The sequence below is a fragment of the Geotrypetes seraphini genome, chromosome 2, assembly GCF_902459505.1.
Source record: "Geotrypetes seraphini chromosome 2, aGeoSer1.1, whole genome shotgun sequence".
In the NCBI taxonomy this organism is placed as follows: domain Eukaryota; kingdom Metazoa; phylum Chordata; class Amphibia; order Gymnophiona; family Dermophiidae; genus Geotrypetes; species Geotrypetes seraphini.
The window spans coordinates 282,539,158-282,562,749 of record NC_047085.1 but is presented as its reverse complement, the minus strand read 5'-3'; the positions used below and the strand labels follow the sequence as shown (position 1 = coordinate 282,562,749).

The 23,592-nt window shown below is 42.2% G+C and overlaps 1 protein-coding gene across 6 annotated transcripts in view; it reads right to left on the bottom strand.

The window, feature by feature from the left end:
• ICE1 (interactor of little elongation complex ELL subunit 1) overlaps positions 1–23,592 on the bottom strand; it is a 964,399-nt gene that overhangs the window by 20,738 nt on the left and 920,069 nt on the right. For all 6 annotated transcript variants that reach the window (XM_033929748.1, XM_033929749.1, XM_033929750.1 and 3 more), the window contains one exon: positions 19,852–19,950. In XM_033929748.1, coding sequence (XP_033785639.1) covers positions 19,852–19,950 — 99 coding nt within the window. The remainder of the gene's footprint in view (positions 1–19,851; positions 19,951–23,592) is intronic.

The following is a 23,592-nucleotide window of genomic DNA, read 5'->3' as shown; positions in this document are numbered from 1 at the left end:
TCTCTCATCCCCCGGATCATGTGCATTTTTCACAACTGCTCATGCCCATTTCTCCTTCTAACACCCCTCTCCAGCACAATGCCACATCTCTCCCTCCATCACTATGTCCAACATTCCTCCCCCTTGCAATCCCCATTCAATCTGTCTCTCTGTTCCCTCTCCACCACCATATCCAACATTTCTCCCTGTCATCTTTCGCTTTCCCATGCATCACTACCTCTTTCCTCTCTCTAGGCCCAATTTTCCTTTTTTTGGAAATATATTTTATTGAGTTTGCATAAAAGCATAAGGGATCATAGTGTACATCATAGAAGAATGGGTACCTTCCCAACTTCACTATTGTATCCATCCACCCCCCCACCTCCCCTTACCCAAAGAAACAAATATCACATCAAACAAAAAAGTTACCCCATTCCAGAGTATCAATTACATTGTAGAGGTCAGACATTCAACAAGTGACTACGAGCTCTGGGCGTCAAAGTACGCCAAAATGGCTCCCAGCGAGTACAAAACGCTCACTCCCCAGCACAGTGTGTCCAGAGATGAAAGTTGTAAGCATTCCATGGAGGTTTGTTGTAGCATCAGTGAACGTCAATGTGCAAGTGTTGGAGGTTCCGAGGAGAACCAACAGTGAAGTATCACTTTCTTCGCCAACGGAACTGCTCGGTCCAAAAAACCCTCTTCATATCAGACTCCAACTGTGAACATACCCTCTGTCCAAGGCATCAGGACTCCTAGACACATCTACCAGAAAGAAGATTATCAAGGTAAGAATCTAATCTTCTGTTCTGGCGCAATGTGTCTAGGAGTCCTGACTATAAGTGATGTACCTAAGCAGATCCCTGAGTGTAGGGTGGGACAGATGAGCCTGTCCTTAAAAATGAGGGTCCTCTTGTACTGCCACATCCACTTTGTAAATGTAAGGAAAGTGGGCCACGTAGCTGCCCTACAAATCTCCTTGGGAGGGATTGACTGAAACTGTGCTCTCAAGGAAATTGGCAGCGGTTTCTCACAGCCAATGTATGCTGATGAAATCGCCATACAAATTCATTTGGAAATGGACACCTTAGATGCTGGCTTGCCCAGCTTAGCAAAATAGGTTAGGATGAACAGATGATCTGAAAACTGAAAGTTAGTGGTCACTTCAAGATAATGGAGAACTCTCCGCAACCTTAATACTTTGTCCTTCTTCTTGGAACCTGTGGCATGGAACGCAGGTAGCCAAACTTCCGACTGAAATGGAAGGCTATCACTTTTTGCAAAAATGACAGAACTGTGTGTAGGGAGACTCCTGCTTCTGTAAACCTGAGCAACAGCTCTCTGCAGGAAAGTGCCTGCAGCTCTGACATTCTCCTAGCAGAGATGGCCACCAGGAACACTATCTTTACTGTCTAGTCCATCAAAGATGCCTGCTGCAACAGTTCAAAAGAAGCCTTGCTATGCCCCTGCAAGATGATATTAAGATTCTATGCCAGAAAGGGCTGACTTGTGGGTATAGACTGATTTTCCAGCACAACCAACCCCAGAGCTCTGAAGGACTCTACCTTGTATTTAGCACATCAGTGCTGAAATAACTTCCAGGCCATGACCTTCGCTGGCATTTTAGCTCTAAGATGGGTAGCTATGACCACTTCAAAATAATTTTCTGTGCTAAAGCTGCGTGCTCAAGATTTATGTAGTAAGATCAAAGCGTTTCAGACTTTCCATCAGAACTGGACCCTGTGAAAATAGTTTTGGGTGCATCAAGAACTTGAGACCTCTGTCTCTGAGGTTTGCATACCACGGCCTCTGGAGCCACTAGGACCACCAATCCTGGATGGGTCACTATCCAGAGGATGATCCAGCCTACAATGGGCTATGGGAGAAACACGAAAAGGAGACCCTGTACTGGCCACAGCTGTATAAGGGCTTCCAGTCTGGCACTTCCTGGCCGAATCTTTGGCTGAAGAAGCGATCCACATTCTTGCTTGTCACCAAAGCCATCAGGTCGAATACTGGCCATCCCCATCACCACACAATGCAGTGAAATGCCTGCTAGGACAATTACCACTCCCCCAGGTCTTTCGGCTGAGATAACTGTCGAGTTTATAGTGTATTCCAATCAGTATTATCATCTGGATCATGTTCACCAAAGAACTCAGTAAAATATTCCTCCAGAGGGATCTGCCCAGGACAACCAACCCCAGAGCTCTGAAGGACTCTACCTTGTATTTAGCACATCAGTGCTGAAATAACTTCCAGGCCATGACCTTCGCTGGCATTTTAGCTCTAAGATGGGTAGCTATGACCACTTCAAAATAATTTTCTGTGCTAAAGCTGCGTGCTCAAGATTTATGTAGTAAGATCAAAGCGTTTCAGACTTTCCATCAGAACTGGACCCTGTGAAAATAGTTTTGGGTGCATCAAGAACTTGAGACCTCTGTCTCTGAGGTTTGCATACCACGGCCTCTGGAGCCACTAGGACCACCAATCCTGGATGGGTCACTATCCAGAGGATGATCCAGCCTACAATGGGCTATGGGAGAAACACGAAAAGGAGACCCTGTTCTGGCCACAGCTGTATAAGGGCTTCCAGTCTGGCACTTCCTGGCCGAATCTTTGGCTGAAGAAGCGATCCACATTCTTGCTTGTCACCAAAGCCATCAGGTCGAATACTGGCCATCCCCATCACCACACAATGCAGTGAAATGCCTGCTAGGACAATTACCACTCCCCCAGGTCTTTCGGCTGAGATAACTGTCGAGTTTATAGTGTATTCCAATCAGTATTATCATCTGGATCATGTTCACCAAAGAACTCAGTAAAATATTCCTCCAGAGGGATCTGCCCAGGACATATTTCACACCACTGCAACATGCAGTTTTTTGAGTTCATATCACAGACAGTTTTATTCAGAAGCACCTTGTAGTCATCTGGAACTGCAATTGCTGAAAGCATAAGTTTCACATTCTGGTGGATTGTGCAGACAGACTGAATGAGTCCCTGATGAACTGACTGTGACACACCACTTTGACCGAAGCTCACAGAACTTTGAGAACCCAATTTCAGGCCCATGCTGACTGCGATAGGTGGTGTACAGATCCTTCATATTGCATAATAGCAATCTTTTCTGTTTTTGCACTTTTTCGCCAATGATCCGAACAGAGACATAATCTTTTTTGTCTGGGCATATTCTAGAGATTTTGTCTTCATAAAAATCCAGGACTTTCTGTGTTGAGCAAGCACTTTTTCTCTCTTTGTTACTGGAATAGCAAAAATGCCATGCTGCTGTTTCAGCTTCCTGGCCTTTTTAACCATTCTTGTTGAAATGCCAAATTCCAAAGCAGTGTGGAGCAAGAGTGAGAATTTGTATTTTCTCCCTATTACTAGATAGTTCCAACTTCTGCTTCAGTTCAGTCAATAGAAAGTCAGAATACCTTTTACATTGGTCACTTTTTGGTTCTGCTTTGATATCAGCTGGAGTTAAGTCACCAATAACTGCAATTTGGTCTGCAATTGCATTATGGGCTTCAGAGAGTTTGCGTTGAGCATAATTTAAGGAATTTTGCTTGCTAATCCGTTGAATCTTTAGAGGAGAGATTCCTAGTGGTGAAAAGCTGGCATTGAGGTTTTTAGATGCACTGGTAGTCAGAATCAGACTTAGGGCTACTTAGATCTTGCAGTTTGACACACAAGTTATTCCTGCATCTTGGGCAAAGCTTTTGGCCTGGTTTTAACTTGTGCTTTGTGATAGCTTTTAAATAATCAGCTGCAGGAAGATCAGTTGGGTGTAGATCTTTGATATTGCTGTGATTCTGTTTTCTGAACGGATTGCAGCAGTTTTTCTGTAGAAATTTAAACTTCGTCAGAATCAAGGCTTCAAGATGAGTTTTCCACGGACAAAGTAGAAAGTCCAGAGCATTTTTTAATTAATTCTTGGTCAAAGAAAAATCAGAAATAAGCTTCAAGCAGCTTTCTCCAGAATAGAAGGTAAATGGTTTCTGGACTCAGAACTATCATGGATTCAAATACTGCAGGGTTTGAATCCATTATTATTATTAGCTTATTATTAGTCTCCATAAGATAAGTCAGAATAAAAGCAAGGTGAATAATATCAGAGCGAATGAATAATATCAGAGTGAGTGAATAATATCAAAGTGAATGAAAATAGAGCAAAGCAAGTTGTACATGTCAGCAAGTGCAGAGTAAGTTTCCAAAATCCACACTGGTTAACTAGGGAAAGAACCAGATGTTGCACAGAAAGCTTTGTCAAATAATGAAATCAGCCACTGTGCTGTGATAGTTGCAAGTCAGAACATGTTCAGAAAAGCTGCATGTATCAGACAGTTATGCATACATTCTTGTGAATCACATGATTATGATTATGCATTTGGGCTTGCACGCAGTAAGTAGTTTGTGCAAGCCAATACATGTTTTGCCCGTCATCTTGCAAAAGTGCACAGTAAGTTTGTCAAACGCTGAGCATAGTACAAGATGAGTACTTGTTGCTGGCAAAGCTTGGTTATGAGTTTTCAGATCAATATAGTTCCACTGCACATTCACAATGAAATGCCAATGACCCTTCAACATAACATGTTTAAGCAAGCAAGTAATCAATTCTCATTAAAGATCGGGTCCAAGATGAAACAGGATAATTTCTGTAGCAAAAAACATGCTTTCAAATTATAACCCCCCTACACATTTGAAATATTTGAATCTGAAAAACAGTGAAAATTTGCATAAATGCATAAAGCTATATTTTTTGGATGTCACTATTCATTATAATGATCTGGATAGAATGTTTCAATTAATCTTTATAACCTTAGGCCTCAGCCCCACCACTCCACCGTTAGTATATGTTAATAGTGTGATGGATGGTCATATCTTCAGCTTCACTTGACTGTAAAAGCTCATATTGCAAATCTTCAAAGTAAAGTCTGCTGGTAAAGTTGTACCCTCAGCTGACTTACCTACCAGCAGCAGTATGGAGCCAAACTTTGCCAAAAATTTTCATTCATTAATTTTTTTGCCTACTTTGCTGACCTGTAGAAATGTAAGCACGTTCACAAAAGATTTCAAACTTGGCATAGAAACTTGCCCCAAGATGCTGTATAAAACTGCAAAATTTCAGACTCCTAGGTAGTTTCTTTCTGCCGCAGTACTTAAGCAAAGTTGATGTTTTAGGTCACATGAGGCATGGGAGTTGATTGATTGCTTTTGTTCAACCACCCCTAGCTTCTGACCAAATTAAGATAGATCCAAAAAATTTTGCAGTTTCATTTGAGACCCTAGATAATACCCCTGCAAAATTTGGTTGGATTTCAAGGGGGTTGAGCGTTGGCTCCTGGTCCACTTGACATGGAATGACCCAAAGGAAGAATAACTGGGCCTCCAGGTGCAATGTAGCACTTCTGGGTGGCAAAAATGATAAAAGGGATGGGATGACTTCCTATCAGGAGAGGCTAATGTGGCTCTTCAGTTTAGGGAAGAGATGGCTCGGGGGGTATAAAATACTGGATAGAGGTCTATAAAATACTGAATGAAAAAGAAAGGGTAGATGTGAATTGCTTGTTTACTCTTTCCAAAAATACTAGGACTAGGGGGAATGTGATAAAGCTACTAAGTAGTTTTTTTGGTTAGTCCCAAAAGAAGCCCATTGCAACAGAAAAAAAAAGGAGTATTAAGATTCTGTACCACATTGCTAAAATTACCTGGCTTAGGTGATGTTTCAACCAACGTACAATACGCAATCTATAGAAGACTTCTTATACTACATTATAAATATGAGATTTTGTGCTCGAAGTTATGTCCAAAATTATACAAATGTTCATGTTGTATGATTAAATGGACAGGAACAATAGTTAAAAAAAAAAAAAGTTGATGGAAAATTAAACAATGGACCATTGGAGAAGATCAATATTTGAGTTTTAATCTTATTCTATTTTAAACAGTTTGCTTATATCCAAGCACTTACTGATCACAAACATAACTTTAGGAGCCCTTTTATAAAGGTAGCCTGTGCTATGATTAATTTATGGGTCTCCCATACACAGAAGCCGACTTTTGCATGACTATAAAGTGACCGTAATTTCCATTTGGGCTTAGACGGTATATAAATTTTAAAATAACTAGTTACATAGAATTGTCTATCTGACAGAAAGACGATAACTAGGCTAAAATCATTACATGTGTTCCCATGGATTCCAATTGAATGATTTATGGAGTCAAATGTCAAGTATGAGAAAAACCAAATAGACCACTGTCAAAACCTAACTTAACTACATCCAGTGTAAAAATAATGTTTTGATCTATCAACTCAGCAGTATATCAAGGGACATAATTCAATCTTTGACATGATGTTCATGATAGGCAGTGGCGTACCAAGGGGGGGGGGGGGGGGGGGGGGGGCGGTCCGCCCCGGGTGCGAGCCCTGAGGGGGTGCTTCGGCGTCCGTTCCCCTCCCCCCCGACGTCTGGTTCTTCCTCTCTGGCCTCCCCGCACCATTTAAGAGCAGCCTGCAGCAAGATTGCGATGTCAGCGATCTTGTGCTGCTTCATGCTGTCCTCCGCCGCGGTCCCGCCCCCTCCACTGAGAGGAGGGGGGCAGGTCCGTGGCGGAGGACAGCACAAGCAGCTCAAGATCGCTGACATCGTGATCTTGCTGCAGGCTGCTTCTACTCTAAATGGTGCGGGGAGGCCAGAGGGGAAGAACCAGACGTCTGGATGGGGGATGGGAGGGGGGCGAGCGGTCCTTCGGGGTGGGGCAGGCAGGCAGGCCTTCAGGGGGAGATGCAGGCCTTCATGGAGGGAGACAGGCTTTTGAGGGGGGGACAGGCAGGCAGGCCTTCAAGGGGGGGACAGGCAGGCAGGCCTTTAAGGGGGGACAAGCCTTCATGGGGGGAGACAGGCTTTTGAGGGGGGGACAGGCAGGCAGGCCTTCAAGGGGGGACAGGCAGGCAGGCCTTAAAGAGGGGAACAGGGGGTGGGCCAGGCCTTCAAGGGGGGGACAGGCCTTCAAGGAGGTGCAGGCCTTCGGAGGGGTGCAGGCCTTCTGGGGGGGTGCAGCCTTCAGGGGGTGCAGGCCTTCAAGGGGAGGGACAAGCCTTCAGGGGGAGATGCAGGCCTTAAAGGGGGGGACAAGCCTTCATGGGGGGAGACAAGCTTTCAGGGGGGGACGGGCAGACAGGCCTTCAATGGGGGGACAGGCAGGCAGGCCTTTAAAGGGGGGGACAGGGAGGTGGGACAGGCCTTCAAGGGGGGACAGGCCATCGGGGGGGTGCAGCCTTCGGGGGGGTGCAGGCCTTCAAGGGGGGAGACAGGCTTTCGGGGGGACAGGCAGGCTGGCCTTCAAAGGGGGGACAGGCCTTCAAGGGGGGTGCAGGCCTTCAAGGGGGGGGCAGGCCTTTGAGGGGGACCCTGGTGTAGAAGTACACAGAGGGAAGGGGGTGTTCAAAGAGATGTGCATATGCCAGACTTTGGGGGGGAAGAAATAATGGGTCTGAAAATAGAGGAGAGGGAGGGAGATGATGGACCATGGGATTTAAGGAGGGAAGGAACAGAAAGGGAGAGAAATTGGACACAAGGGATGGTTTGGAGGAGGGATAGAGATACTGGATAGGAGGGTAATTGGGAAAAGAAAGGGAGAGATGGTGGGCACTGGGGTGGTGGGGAAGGAGGGAGAGATGCAGGATGAAAGGGTAGTTAAGAAAAGGTGGATCTGTGGAGGGAGATGAAAAAAAGGACTTCCTGGGGAGGGAAGGGAAATGGAAAGGGAGGACAGAGATGGCAGATGGATGGTTAGCATGAAGAAAGAAGGAGACCCTGGCAAGCAAGTTATCAGAAGACAACCAGAGCCTGAAACCAACAAGATTTGAAAAATAACCAGACAAGAAAAGGTAGAAAAATTAATTTTATTTTCTGTTTTGTGATTACAATATGTCAGATTTGAAATGTGTATCCTGCCAAAGCTGGTGTTAGACCGCAAACGTGAGCTAGGATTTAACAGAGAGAGGAAAAGTCCTTTTTGTTTCTTTATTTTATTTACACCACACTCCCAAAGGGGGTGAAAAAGCTATAAAACCCACCAGGATTTTTGAAAAAAATCACCCAACTGGGAATATAAATCGAATTGAAAAACCAATTAATTAGGTTGAATTGAAATTTTTCTTCCTGAATCGGGCAGTTTGCGCTACTGTCTCAGACCTTAGGACCTGGGATTGGGGAGAGATGGCATCCTCAGTACTTTATAATGCAAGTGAAATGAGGATTTGAAGGGTCTGCAGAAGAAAAATATTGTATAGGCCGGGGACATGAGACAGCAGGAAATGGGAACTTTTCTTCCTTCTATTTTTGTGAATGGAAAGGCTGAGGATGTCAGAGAGTTCAGTTAAAATATGTGCTTTATAAAAAAAATATAATAATGTGTTTTATAAAGTTTATAAGCATTGCTGACCTTCCCAGTGAGGTGTTCCTAGTGGTGGTGGTGGTGGCAGTGTGTCAATGTGTTGAGAGGAAGAGGTGGTCTGGGAAATTCTCCTGAGCAAACTCCGGGCCCATTTCCACCCCCCAGTTAGTCCACTCCACTCAACTGGTTCACACACTGAGTGGGTCTTTGGATATTGTGCCTAGGTAGTTGTTTTGGGATCTCTTCCAGTGGTTTGTCAGTATCTCCTTGTGGTCCAAGGAAGGAATCTTTGTTAACCTTAGCATTGACCTTTTGTAACAGTGCTGCTTGTGTGGCATTAGGCTATCTAGTGATCGAAAGAAAAAAAACAGACCTTTGCACATTTTTGCACTATAGGTGGGTGTATGAGGAGATTCACATTTCCTGCACAGCTAAGTCCTTGTGAAGTTCCCTTGTGTTGTATTTGACATCTAGCAAGGTCTCTGTTTGGAAGGAAAGATCTAAGCTTAAAAATGAAGTGGCCAGAAGTTATGGTAAAAGCAGATAGCTTAGCTGGTTTTAAGAAAGATTTGGACAAATTCCTGGAGGAAAAGTCCATAGTCTGTTATTAAGACATGGGGAAGTGTCTGCTTGCCCTGGATCGGTAGCATGGAATGTTGCTACTCTTTGGGTTTTGACCAGGTACTAGTGACCTGAATTGGCTACCATGAGAATGGGCTACTGGGCATGATGGACCATTGGTCTGACCCAGTTAGGCTATTCTTATGTTATGTTCTCATCTGTAGGGGGCCTTTGTTTTCACTTCTTATTTTAATGTATTTTTTTTCTGGGAACTTATCAGTGTTTTTTTATAATGGGAACAAAAATGGAAGAGAATTAATGTGTGTGGAATGGGGGGGGGTAACTAATTTCTTCAGTTAAATAATTAAATCCACCTCAACCAGACATAGGAGAACTCGCACACCATTCACACACCTTCCAACCAAAAACGTCAAAAGAAAAAAACTGTTCGACAACCTCCTAACACTTGACCCCCAACTCTACAACCTATTGACCTCGACCACAGACTACAAAACCTTCAAAAAAGAAATAAAAACCCTTCTATTCAAAAAACACATAAAACCGAACTAACACAATCAGAACTGTCCCAAGCATCACCTGCAACTACTCCATACGTACTTCTGATGTCATGACAATTCAGACATAATTTATAATAATAATAATAATAATTTTATTTTTGTATACCGCCATACCCAGGGAGTTCTAGGCGGTTCACAACAAATAGATGAGTTACATACAGTGCAGTTGAAAAAGAAGTACATAACAAGTCAATCGAAGGGTCAAACTAGTTTACATTGACAATTTAAGTAAGGAAGGACTAATACAGATATGGTATTTACCGTAAAAGAGTTCAATAGAATTTGTGAGAAGGGGGAGCCAAGCATATTGTATGAGAGGAGGGGACAGGGATCATTGGGAGGGGGGGGGAGGAGGGGGAAAAAGTAAAGAAAGGTGGGCCGTGTTGAGGGGGGGAAGAGGAGGATTTGGTCTGATGCAGAGAAGGGGATTCGATCTGTTTTCTAACGAGGAGAGGGGGAGCGTTAAGGCGGAAGAGTCCATTAAGGATTTGGTCCATTGAAAAGTAGAGTTTTGAGCTTTTTTCTAAAGTATGAAGAGGCGTCAAGTATAATTTGGGCGAGCCATGAGTTTAGTTTGGCCGCTTGAAAAGAGAAGGTTCGTTCAAGGAATCTTTTAAGATGACATGCTTTCAGTGAGGGGAAAGCGAACATAGTTATTCTGCGGGAGCTCTTATTATTATAGTTCAGGTTGAAGTGGGGGTAAAGATAGTCAGGTGACATACCCCATACGGTTTTGTAGCAGATACAAGAGAACTTAAATAGGACCCTGGATTCGAATGGCAGCCAGTGCAACTTGTGGTAGAAGGGGGATATGTGTTCCCATTTCTTCAGGCCGAAGATAAGGCGGATGGCGGTGTTTTGGACCAATCTCAGCTTTTTGGTGACTTTTTGAAGACGCCTAGATAAATGATGTTACAGTAGTCCAGGACGCTAAGAATAGAAGCTTGGACCAGCAGACTAAAGGAGGTTTCGTTAAAGTATTTTTTAATGGTGCGGAGTTTCCAGAGTATCGAGATGCATTTTTTAAACACTAGGTCAGTATGTTTCTCTAATGAGAGATGTTTGTCTAAGGTGACTCCTAGAATTTTTAAGGATTGCTCGATACAGTAGTCTAGGCCATTGATATGTATTGCAGTTTCCTTGATTTTGTCGTTTGGGGATGCTAAGAAGAATTTAGTTTTTTCTGGGTTTAGCTTTAGCCTAAACGCTGTCATCCAAAGTTCGATCTGATTTAGGGTGAGAGATAGCGAGTTGAGTAGCTCTGAGGTAAGGTAGGAGAGCGGAATGATTATGGTGATGTCATCTGCATAGATGAAGAATTTGAGATTCAAACTCTGCAGGAGGTTTCCTAGGGAGGCAAGATAGATGTTAAATAGGGTGGGGGACAAGGGGGAGCCTTGTGGGACCCCACAGGCTGTAAGAGGTAGTGTCGTCCTTGAACACCTTGAACACAATCTTGTTGTCAAGAATTTGTGGAACCAGTTGAGAACATGACCTGAGATTCCAATAGATGTTAGGGAGTCTAGTAGAGTGGCGTGGCCAACCAAGTCAAATGCGCTACTCAGATCGAGTTGCAATATAAGAGCGCTTGAGCCTTGGCTGAATAGTTGATGAAGGTAATCAAGCAGAGAGGCTAAAATTGTTTCAGTACTGTGACCTGATCGGAAACCGGATTGATTGTCATGTAAGATATTGTGTTTTTCTAAGTATGTGGTGAGTTTGGTGTTTACTATCCCTTCTGCTATTTTGGTGACCAGGGGGATATTGGCGATTGGTCTAAAGTTGGATGCATTGTTAGGTGGCTCTTTAGTATTTTTCTTAATTGGCAAAATCATAATGTGCCCTTGTTCAACTGGGAACTTCCCAGAGGTTAGTAGAGAGTTGATCCAAGTCAGCATTTTGGCCTTAAAAAAGACTGGGGCCGATTTCATGACATTAGGGGGGCAGGTATCTAGTCTGCAGTAGGAATTGGCATACTTATTGTAATATTTACTGAAAGTTTGCAAGTCTATGGGTGAGAATGTGTTCCAGCATAGATCGGCTCTAGAATCGTCTGAATCTAGAAGAATGGGGTAACACCAGTGGGGTTTTGTTGGGTCAGTGAGGGAGGACCTTAGTTTTTGTATTTTGGAGATGAAGAAGTCCGCCATGCAGTTTGCAGTTAGGGAGGGCTCTTCGGGTGTGTCGATAAATGTTTCTATATTGTATAGATCATTTACCAGCTTAAAAAGGTTGCTACTGTTGGTTGAGATGTCGCCGATTTTGAGGGCATAGAAGTTTTTACGTTTTTCTTTGGTCTGAGTTTTGTAGATTTTTAATTTTTGTCTCCAAGCGATTCTGTGCTCTTGTGACCCTGATTTTAGCCAAAGTCTTTCCGATTTTCTTAGGTCTCTCTTTAGCAATAGCAGTTCCGTGTCAAACCAGCCCTCTAGGTTTTTAAGTCTCTTTCTGTGGGTTTTAATGGGAGCCATTTTATTTAGGATATTGGTGCTATCATTAATCCAGGAGTTCATGAATTGATCGGTTTGTATGTTTTGTTCTGATATGATCTCATAGTGAGACCAGAATTCTATGGGATTTATTTTACCTCTGCTAGTATGGAATTTTTTATTTCTCGTTTTTGGGTTATTATTATTTGTTGGGCTTGTGGTTTTTAGTTGGCAATCGAGTTCAAAATTGCAGAGGCTGTGTTCCGACCATAGAGAGTCGGTCCAGTGTTCTTGTTTCCAGAATATTTTGGGGTTAGGTAGCTCTCTTGAGGAGAAAGTGACTAAATCTAATTGATGGCCTCTTTGGTGGGTTTTAATTGGTGGAGGTTTGAGGTACCCTAGTGAAGAGATGAGTGACCAGAGTTCTATGGTTTCAGTTTGGTCTATTTTTTCCAGGTGGATATTGATATCTCCACAAAGTAGGTTGTAAGGGCTAGATAGAGAGTTAGTTAGTAAAAATTCAGAGAAGTCTTCCTTGGCAAGGTTCCATTTTTTTGGAGGAATGTAAAACAGAGTTATTGTTAGTGCAGCCGCTAGGGATTTGGACAATAGTGAGAGTGAAAGAATTTCTAGGTTTGGAGTGGATTTTGAGCTTAGAATAGAGCAGTGTAGGTTGTCTTTGAAGATTATGGCTAGGCCTCCCCCCCTGCCCCAAGTTCTAGCCAGCGATAAAATTTTGAAGCCTGGGGGAAGGCAGTCTTGGATAATAATATCATTATCGGATAGCAGCCATGTTTTTGTAAATAGAGCGAAGTCAGGGTTGGTTTCTTTCAGCCAGTCCTTAATATTTGAAAATTGGATAAACATGTCCTGCCAAGAATCACTTCTTGTGTGTGTGACTAGCTTACTTATTCCATTAAAGGCCTGGGTGTAAAGCCAAGCTTTCACTGCTTCTTGAAGTAGAGATAATCTTATGTTAAGCAGTCTTTCAGGGAGTGCATTTCAGTGTGGGAGCTGGAGAAGGCTTGCTGGCGGGTATTACATTGTGTGATGTCCTTCAGAGGACCTTAGTAATTTCATCTAGTGATACTAAAAGTGAATCATGCCATTAGATCAATGGAGGCAACAATAACTTTTATTTTTCTCCAAGAAATTTTATCGAAAATTTTATCAGAATACAAAAAGAAATCAATACCAAAGAAAAAGAAGGTATCAATACAAACAGAGAAATAGTATCATACAAGAATCAAAGATAAATAATAATTTTCTCTTGATTTGGCGTTATACCATTATATAGTGACAAAAAAGGGAATAGTGAAAAGGGGGACGAGAGAAGAAAAGAAGAGGAAGGGGCTATTAAAGAGAATGTGAATCAGACTTTCTAGGTTTCCTAATGAAAAATTCCCTCTACATGAAAAATTTGATTTAGAAGAATTATTCCAATTCAAGTTCTTGATCTATCTTGAGAAAGAGATCAAAATATAATCATCCAAGGAAGATTCTTAATATTAGTCAAAGATTTACCTGTAGAGTTGTCAGAGAAAATCAAATCCAGAATATATACATTAGCCAACTGCTGCCAACTTAGGGCTCCTTTTACGAAGGCGCTTTAAGGACTTAATGCGTGGAATAGCGTGCACAGCATTTTAGCCCTCTTGAGCAGACGGTAGTTTTTTGGCTAGTGCACGCTAAAAATACTAGTGCACTTTCGTAAAATGAGCCCTTAATGTTGATAAAACATAAAAACATCAGCTATTGTTTCATTAGTACTCAGCAAATCTACATGAAAGGTAATTAAAAGAGACTTACCCAATGAATGAAATTCCCGGGGAGGAGTATAGGGAGAGAAAAGACAGAAAAGATACTGAGGAGCTGCAGAGTGAATGAACTTGCAGTTCAATAAGAAGAGTTTGAACTGTATGCGGAAGCTGATAGGGAGCCAATGGAGTGACTTGAGGAGAGAGGTGATATGAGAATAGCGACAGTGGTGGAATATAAGGCGTGCAGAGAAATGGTTTAGTGGAAGACCTGTGAGAAACAGGTTGCAGTAGTTTAGGCGAGAGGCGATGAGTATATTTCTAAGAGGTTTGGTAGTATGATCAGACAGGAAAGGTTAAATCTTGGTGATATTACAGAGAAAACCAACGGGCTTTTTAGCAGTCTGTTGGATTTGTTCAGTGAAGAAGAGAGATACGTTAAAGATAACTCCGAGGCTGTGAGCTGATGAGACAGGGAGGACATCCAGGCAGCAATGTCGGACAGGCAGGCTGAGACTTGGGCCTGGATTCCTGTATAAATGTCAGGTGCATACATGTAAATATGTAAGTCATCAGCATAGAGGTGATACATGGAATGAGATCAGAGCATGAAGGGAATAAGTGTAGCTAGAAAAAAGAAGAGGTCCCAAGATAGAGCCCTGGGGTACACTGACTAATAGTGGGATAGCGGTGGAGAAGGATCCACCAGAGCAGTGTTTCTCAACATCTTCAAGCCAAATACCCCCTAAGTCTAACAAATATCACCCAAATACCCCTGCCTCAGATCTACCCAGGCTCTGCCCATGACCCCACTCCCATAATAATAATAGTACTAATTGTAATGCAATTTCTTCCATCCATTTTCAATATAATCTTAATACATAATGGTAACCACAAAATTAAAAAAACACAAAGCACACTCTAGGCAGAGAAAACATTATATTCTATTTTTTTTCAAAGAGGTCTAGGCAGATGACTTTAAAATATGCAATGTTACCTCTATAACAAATATAGAAAAATAGACAAATACAGTACAAAATATAGACAGCAGATATAAACTCTCAAAACTGACACATTTCGATCACTAAATTGAAAATAAAATCATTTTTCCTACCTTTGCTGTCTGGTGATTTCATGAGTCTCTGATTGTAATGCCTTCAGACTGTGCATCCAATATTTATTTATTTATTTCTGCCTCCTGAATGCTTCCTCTCCTCCAGCCCTCATTCCCTTCCCCAACCATCTCTCTCTGTTCCTCCATGAGTCCAACTTTTCTTCCTCTTTCCTCCACCCCTATTGGCAACAAATTTTCCTCTCTTTCTCTCACTTTCCATTTGTTTTGAGAGATCCAAGCATCTCTCCCACCTCCACATCTCCCATCTGTCACATCCAACATTTCTCCCTCTCTCATCCCCCGGATCATGTGCATTTTTCACAACTGCTCATGCCCATTTCTCCTTCTAACACCCCTCTCCAGCACAATGCCACATCTCTCCCTCCATCACTATGTCCAACATTCCTCCCCCTTGCAATCCCCATTCAATCTGTCTCTCTGTTCCCTCTCCACCACCATATCCAACATTTCTCCCTGTCATCTTTCGCTTTCCCATGCATCACTACCTCTTTCCTCTCTCTAGGCCCAATTTTCCTTTTTTTGGAAATATATTTTATTGAGTTTGCATAAAAGCATAAGGGATCATAGTGTACATCATAGAAGAATGGGTACCTTCCCAACTTCACTATTGTATCCATCCACCCCCCCACCTCCCCTTACCCAAAGAAACAAATATCACATCAAACAAAAAAGTTACCCCATTCCAGAGTATCAATTACATTGTAGAGGTCAGACATTCAACAAGTGACTACGAGCTCTGGGCGTCAAAGTACGCCAAAATGGCTCCCAGCGAGTACAAAACGCTCACTCCCCAGCACAGTGTGTCCAGAGATGAAAGTTGTAAGCATTCCATGGAGGTTTGTTGTAGCATCAGTGAACGTCAATGTGCAAGTGTTGGAGGTTCCGAGGAGAACCAACAGTGAAGTATCACTTTCTTCGCCAACGGAACTGCTCGGTCCAAAAAACCCTGGAATCCCCTCAGAGAAGATCGAGGCAGGGTCTCCAGGGTAAACAGTATTATCAGGCTAAACACATAATTATAATACCACAAAGCCTTGATGTGTTGATGGACTTGCTGTCAAAACGCTTGTACCCTCACACAAGACCAAAACTAATGTCCAAGAGTGGCAGGAGAGTAGTGACACTTAAGGCATTGATCAGAGGCACACATTTGCACCCGATACAATCAATAGCACTCTAGAGGTCAAATGGATCGCTCTATGAAGTCCCCGCTTAATCACCACACAGGGAAGGTCCAAAGACCATTTGGCTGCATAAGATACGAAGTTTAGCTCATCCAAAGTTTCAAGTTTTATTAATTTTAATATACCGACCATCGACATGCATCTAGCCGGTTTAAAATACTAAAAAAATGAAAGGTTAAAATAATTATTATGGGTGGGGGAAAGAGTGAACATTAAAAAGACAAATTACAAATATGGACAAGAGCTTGAGGGTAAAAGGGGAATCGATAATTACATCATTAAAAACAAAATTAAAAAGAAAAAAAGGGAAGAGGGGGAGGATATGACATCAGGAGAGAGGATCACTTTTTAAAGGCAGTTAATGTTAAATTTTGCTAGCTGTTGAAGAGGAAATATTTAAAGGCTATGGTATGCGTCTTGAAATAAGAACATTTTTAGTTTAATCTTGAATTTGTCGAGAGAATTTTCAAGGCGGAGTTGAGGTGGCATGGCATTGGAGCGACAATGGAAAAGTTAGTTTTTCTAGTGTAGAATAATTATTTGATGGAAGGGATGGTCAATAAATTCTGATCAGCTGATCTAAGGGTCCGGGAAGGACAAAAAGGGATGATGAATTTATAAAGAAAAGATGGGAAACGCGAAAGTTTGATTTTGAAGACCAGCATTAAGGTTTTATAAGTGATGGGTAGTGATGGGCTTCTTTCAGAAAAGGAGTAACATGACCATATTTCCCTACCTTATGAATAAATTTGATTGCTGTATTTTGGATGAGCTGCACACGACGTAATTCTTTTTGGGTAATTCCATTATACAGAGAATTACAGTAATCTAAATGAGAGATGACCAATGAATGAACGAGGGTTGTGATAGCATTAGTTTCAAGAATTGAAGTTAAGAAATGGATGAGACGAAGTTTGTAGAAGCAGGTTTTTACGACGGAGCTTATCTGGTCATGAAAGGTTAAATCTTTGTCTATAGTTACTCTGAGCAGTTTTATTTTTGATTCCATTTTTACTGGGCAAGATTTAATAGAGATTTGTCCTTTTATCTTTTCATTGTTCCTGATCGGTAAGAGTACACCACAGGATTTATTAATGTTAAGGGACAAAATCACTGATTTTGTCCAGTTTGGTATTATCTCCAAACGATGACGATGATGGAAAATCAAAGGAATTGGAACTTGCGCAGACTTCAGAGAGAGATTCCATCTGCCTATCGGCGAGACAGTCCTGCGGCAGAGAGTGAATGTAGAAGGAGAGCTGAATATAAGAAAACCAATGTTGAGCTGTCCAAGAATTTCAGGGATCTAGTAGAATGTACAAGTTGAAAAATATACTGGGTAGCTCTATCCTTCCACACCGTAGAGCAGGGGTGTCAAAGTCCCTCCTCGAGGGCCGTAATCCAGTCGGGTTTTCAGGATTTCCCTAATGAATATGCATTGAAAGCAGTGCATGCACATAGATCTCATGCATATTCATTGGGGAAATCCTGAAAACCCGACTGGATTCCGGCCCTCGAGGACCGACTTTGACACCTGTGCCGTAGAGGAAACTGAAGTATCCATTACCCTGCAAAGGCACATGTCACATGATAAGGAACGTAAAGTTGCTGACACAGGAGCTTCCACAAACATCTCAGTTGTAACAGGAAGAGGTCCTATGCTGAGGAGGTCTTTGGAGGCAAGCGCTTGGTATGGAGCAGGTAACTGAAGTGAAAAGGAGCACAGAGAGAGAGTTCTTGGCTAGTAGCTGAAAAATGTCTAGTCCGCCGAAACCAATCAAATGCAAACTGAAGTGTATGTACACAAACGCAATAGCCTTAGAAATAAGATGGGTGAATTAGAAGTTGTGGCACAAAAGGATAACGTTGACATAATCGGCATCACGGAAACATGGTGGACTAATGAAAATGTCTGGGACCCGATGCTACCAGGATACAAACTATACCACAGAGACAGAGTGACTCAAAAAGGAGGAGGCATTGCCATATACGTCAAAGAGGGAATTGAATCTACTGGGAGAACATGCCATAACAGACAGGAATTTGTAAGTGGGAAACAACCCGCGAAGGAAGCAGTGGGACCATTGGATGACCATGGAATAAAGGGAGCGCTAAAGGAGGTCAAAGCAATCGCCGACAGACTGAACACGCTTTTTGCATCTGTATTTACCGATGAGCATACATAGCATACCGAAACCCATCAGGCTATATGCTGGAAGTGAAAACGGGAAACTGACAGGGTTAATGGTCACTCTAGAAGAGGTTTGCAGGCAGATTGATAGGCTTAAAAGCGATAAATCCCCGGGACCAGATGGCATTCATCCAAGGGTCATCAAGGAACTGAAAAGGACCATAGCTGAACTGCTTCAACTAATAGCCAATCTGTCAATCGAATCGTGAAAGATTCCGGAGGACTGGAATGTTACGCTGATCTTCAAAAAAGGTTCGAGGGGAGACCCGGTGAGTCTGACCTTGGTATGAGGAAAAATGTTAGAGGCGCTGATAAAGGACCGCATCATTGATCACCTTGATGGACATGCCAGCACGGTTTCAGCAAAGGCAGATCTTGTTTGACAAACTTGCTGCACTTCTTCGAGGGAGTAAACAAAGGTGACCCGGTCAACATTGTATATCTAGACTTTCAGAAGGCGTTCGACAAGGTTTCGCATGAACGATTACTTCGGAAAATTGCGAGCCATGGAATCGAGGGTGAAATACTCACGTGGATTAAAAACTGGCTGGAGCATAGGAAACAGAGAGTGGGGGTAAATGGACAATACTTGGACTGGAAGAGCGTCACCAGTGGGGTGCCGCAGGGCTCGGTGAATGGACCCGTGCTCTTCAACATCTTTATAAATGATCTGGACATAGGTACAATGAGCGAGGTGATTAAATTTGCAGACGATACAAAGTTTTTCAGAGTAGTGAAGATGCAGGGGGATTTGTGAATATCTGCAACGTGACATAATCAGGCTCAAAGAATGGGCATTGACATGGCAGATGAGGTTCAACGTGGATAAGTGTAAAGTGATGCATGTCGGTAACAAAAATCTCATACACAAATACAGGATGTCTGGGGTGGTACTTGGAGAGACCTCTCAAGAAAGGGCCTTGGGAGTTCTGATTGACAAGTTGATGAAGCCTTCCGCGCAATGTGCGGTGGCGGCGCAAAGGGCAAACGGAATGCTAGGAATGATAAAGAAGGGGATCACGAACAGATCAGAGAAGGTTATCATGCCGCTGTACCGGGCCATGGTGCGTCCTTACCTGGAGTACTGCGTACAGCACTGGTCGCTGTACATGAAGAAGGACACAATACTACTCGAAAGGGTCCATAGAAGAGCGACTAAGATGGTTAAGGGGTTGGAGGAGCTGCCGTACAGCATAAGATTAGAGAAACTAGGCCTCTTCTCCCTCAAACAGAGGAGATTGAGAGGGGACATGATCAAAACATTCAAGGTACTGAAAGGGATAGACTTAGTAGATAAGGACACCCTCTCCAAGGTAGGGAAGACGAGAGGCAAGTTGAAAGGGGATAGATTCCGCACAAACGAAAGGAAGTTTTTCTTCACCCAGAGATTGGTAGAAAACTGGAATGCTCTTCCCGAGCCAGTCATAGGGGAGAACACCCTCCAGGGATTCATGACAAAGTTAGACAAGTTCCTGCTGAACAAGAACGTGCGCCGGTGTGGCTAGTCTCTGTTAGGGCACTGGTCTTTGACCAGAGGGTCGCCGCATGAGCGGACTGCTGGGCATGATGGACCACTGGTCTGACCCAGCAGCAGCAATTCTTATGTTCTTAGAAACAATAAACAGTATTCTTACCTTCTTCTTTTGCATGTTGAATAAAGGCACCAATTACAGAGCTAATATTTTTTACAGCAGAAACAAATCCTTCTTTCAAACCTATTTGGCTCAAACGTCCTAAAAGAGAAAACATATATCATCAGCTAAATAATTGGATATACATTCTTTTTTATTTATTTATTTAGAAGATTTTTACATTATTATCAAGCATCACATCTTGTACAGAAAGTATGATCAAGAAACCATAAAATTAAATTTACTTCAAGAAAAAAAAAAAAAGGAAAAAAGAAAATACTTCTCATCTTAATCACACACTAGTCCTCAATTTAGATCCAAGATTAACGAAAAGAGTAATTAAATTTGAGGAATATCTTTACAAAGAAATTTCACTTGATCTGTGCTGACGCAGAGCTAATTTTCACTTAGATACAGGTGGTATTTCACACTCAAGACGCTTCAGAGAGAAAAAAGCAATCAAGTGAGCCGGTTCTGCAAACACATATTTAAAGGAGCGGTATCTAATGATACATTTACATGGATATCTAAGAAAGAAAAAAGCTCCAATCTGAGTCACACCTAGTTTCAACATTAGGAATTCCCTTCTTCTCTTCTGAGTCTCCCTCGAGACATCAGGGAATATCTGAATATGGAAACCCAGGGAGTCCTTAGATCTATTTTTAAAGAAAAGTTTAAGGACTTTATCTGGAGCCAAAGCTACAGTCAGTAAGAGAGTGGCTGGAATAGCCAATTCTCTATCCGATTGTTCCAGTAAAGTAGAAATGTCCAAGGCTACTTCCTGCGATTTTCCTTCATCTTCTTTCTTTTGGGGATCCTGATTTCTTGTAGGCAAATAATATACCCTTGTATTGTTAATATCTCCAGAAAGTAGCGCTTTCTGGAAATATTAACAATACAAGAGAAATCGATGAAATTTTTGGAAAATTAATTAAACACAAGTTATTAGCCCGAGTTTTATTTTCAAGATCTATAATTGGATATACATTCTAAATGAATTATGGATTTTGTTAACACTAGAACAGGGTGGCAGGTCAAATGTGCGCAAGACAAATGCGCGTGGTCAAATGCGCGAAGACAAGTGAGCACAAGACAGGTGAGCGCAAGACATATGAGCGCAAGAAAAGAGAGCGTATGATCTGCACAAAGACATAAGCGCGCAGACAAATGGGTGCTGACAAGTGAGCACCAAGACATGTGAGCGCAAGACAATTCAACGCCAATGATTTCTAGTAAAAAGCACGAGCATGACATTTGAGCGCAAGACAAGTGAGCGCTAGCCACGTGCTTTTGACCCGTCTAGTCAGGTTTTCAGTCAAATGCTAATGTGACCATGCCCCATTCGGTAAGTTCTGTTATTTACATTATTCTAAGTTTAGCACCTGTAATCATTTATTTGTGCTTGTCTTGCAGAATATTTTTTTTCTTTGAATTTTCAAAATGTGTTTTAATGCTAATTTTCATAATAATCTTTACATGTCTTTTTTGAGGTTAAAATAAAATAAATTCTGGACTCAGTATAGTTGTACAGTAATGTATTTATTTCTGGTTAACTGCGCTAATTTGTCTGCTCCCATTTGTCAGCACGCTTATATCCTGGCGCAATTATCTTGCGCTCATATGTCTTTGCGCTTATTTGTCTTGTGCTCAATTGTCTACGCCTGTTTGTCTGCGTGTGGTTGTCTTGCGCGTATTTGACTATGAACCCTAGAACAGTCTAAATCAGTGGTTCTTAAAACTGTCCCGGGGACTCCCAGCTAGTTGGGTTTTCAAGATATCCCTAATGAATATGCACGAGGCAGATTTGCATATACTAGAGGTGACAGGCACACAAATCTGTCTCATGCATATTCACTGGGGATATCTTGAAAACCCAAGGTCAAGTTTTAAGAACCATTGGTCTAAATATTTTATATAGCCTAAAATAGTCATGCACTTTTAGCCTACCAATAAAATATATGGTTTGTAAACATTTAATTATATCTGATGATTAGACATACCCATAAGAAATATGTTTGCAAGAATAAATATATAGAGTGGGAATGAAGGAGCAAAATGGTTCCCAAAAAGATGCCTGTGTAAAGAGTTCCTGCTGAGGTTACTAGTAAAGATGAAGAAAGATAGCTTACAATCCCTACCCCAGGGATTCCCAACTGGTGCAGTTATGGACAGCCCATCTAATTTTTTTTTTTTTACTTTATTTAAGTCAACTGGAAACAAGTTACAAGTAATACCAGCAGATTACTGTACAAACACAACAAGTACAGAACAAAGAGTAGCCAAACAATGAACATCAGGAAGTTAGCAACACCAGCCCCAGGATGAACCAAGTTTTTACAGTTTTAAACCCCACACCCCCCTCTCCCGTCCCACACCCCCCTAGCCACATCATAGAAACTTAGATACATAACGGTAGATAAAGGCCAAATGGCTCATCTAGTCTGCCCATCCACAGAAACCATTATCTTTTTCTCTCTCTGAGAGATCCCACCTGCCTATCCCAGGCCCTCTTGAATTCAAACAGTCTCTGTTTCCACCATCTCTTCCAGGAGACTGTTCCACACATCTACCACTCTTTCTGTAAAAAAGTATTTCCCCAGATTACTCCGGAGCCCATCACCTCTTAACCCACCATTAAAATACTGGGTGTAACTCTCGACCAATGCCTAACCATGAAAGACCAGGTGGACTCCTTAATCAAAAAGGGTTTTTTCACCCTCTGGAAGCTTAAATCCATTAAATCATATTTTGACAACTCTGCATTCAGAATCCTGGTACAATCCCTCGTACTGAGTCAACTCGACTATTGTAACATCACCTATTTAGCAATCTCCCAAAAGAATATGCGACGCTTACAATTAAAGCAAAACGCTGCGGTCAGACTTATCTTCGGTCTGAAGAAATTTGACCACGTGACGCCATACTACAAACAGCTACACTGGCTACCCTTGGAAGCTCGTGTAAAGTTTAAGTTCACCTGCCTCTGCTTAAAAGTTTTTTACGGTCTAGCCTCTAAATACATAACCGACCTCTTCTCCTTCTCAACCAACAGACACAAGAGAAGCTCCCACTTGCACTTCGTTTCCCCCCCGGTTAGAGGTTGCAAACTAAAAAAACACCTTGAACACCTTCTCTCACATTAAGAAGCGTTATGGGGTACAGATCTAGAACAATTGCTCTCGCCCACCACTTACGAGGTATTCAGAAAGCGCCTCAAAACTCACCTGTTCTTGAAATATCTAGACAGTTGACCCGCTCCTCTCTTTCCCCTCTTCAACGGTTCTCTTGTCCCATCCCCCTCTTGTTGACCAATCCCCTAACTTCTCTCAACTTGTACTTCATTAATCTTTTGTAAACCGCATAGAACTTAATGGTACTACGGTATATAAACTGTTATTATTATTATTATTAACTTCATCCTAAGCCCTCTCATTGTAGAGTTTTCATTCAAATGAAAGAGACTTGACTCATGCACATTTATAGTATGTAGGTACCATGTTTCCCCGTAAATAAGACCTACCCCCCAAAATAAGCCCTAGCATGATTTTCGGGGTAGGTCTTAATATACACTCTACCCCAAAAATAAGCCCTAGTTGAAGTGCTTATTTTTGGGGTAGGGGAAAGCAAAATAAAAGTCCACTGCTGGTACCGGGATCTTCCTAAATGCTGCAGCAGACCCTCCCATCTCTCCCTCCCCAAGCTGACCGCGAGACTGACATATCATTACCTACTTCCAAAAGGCAG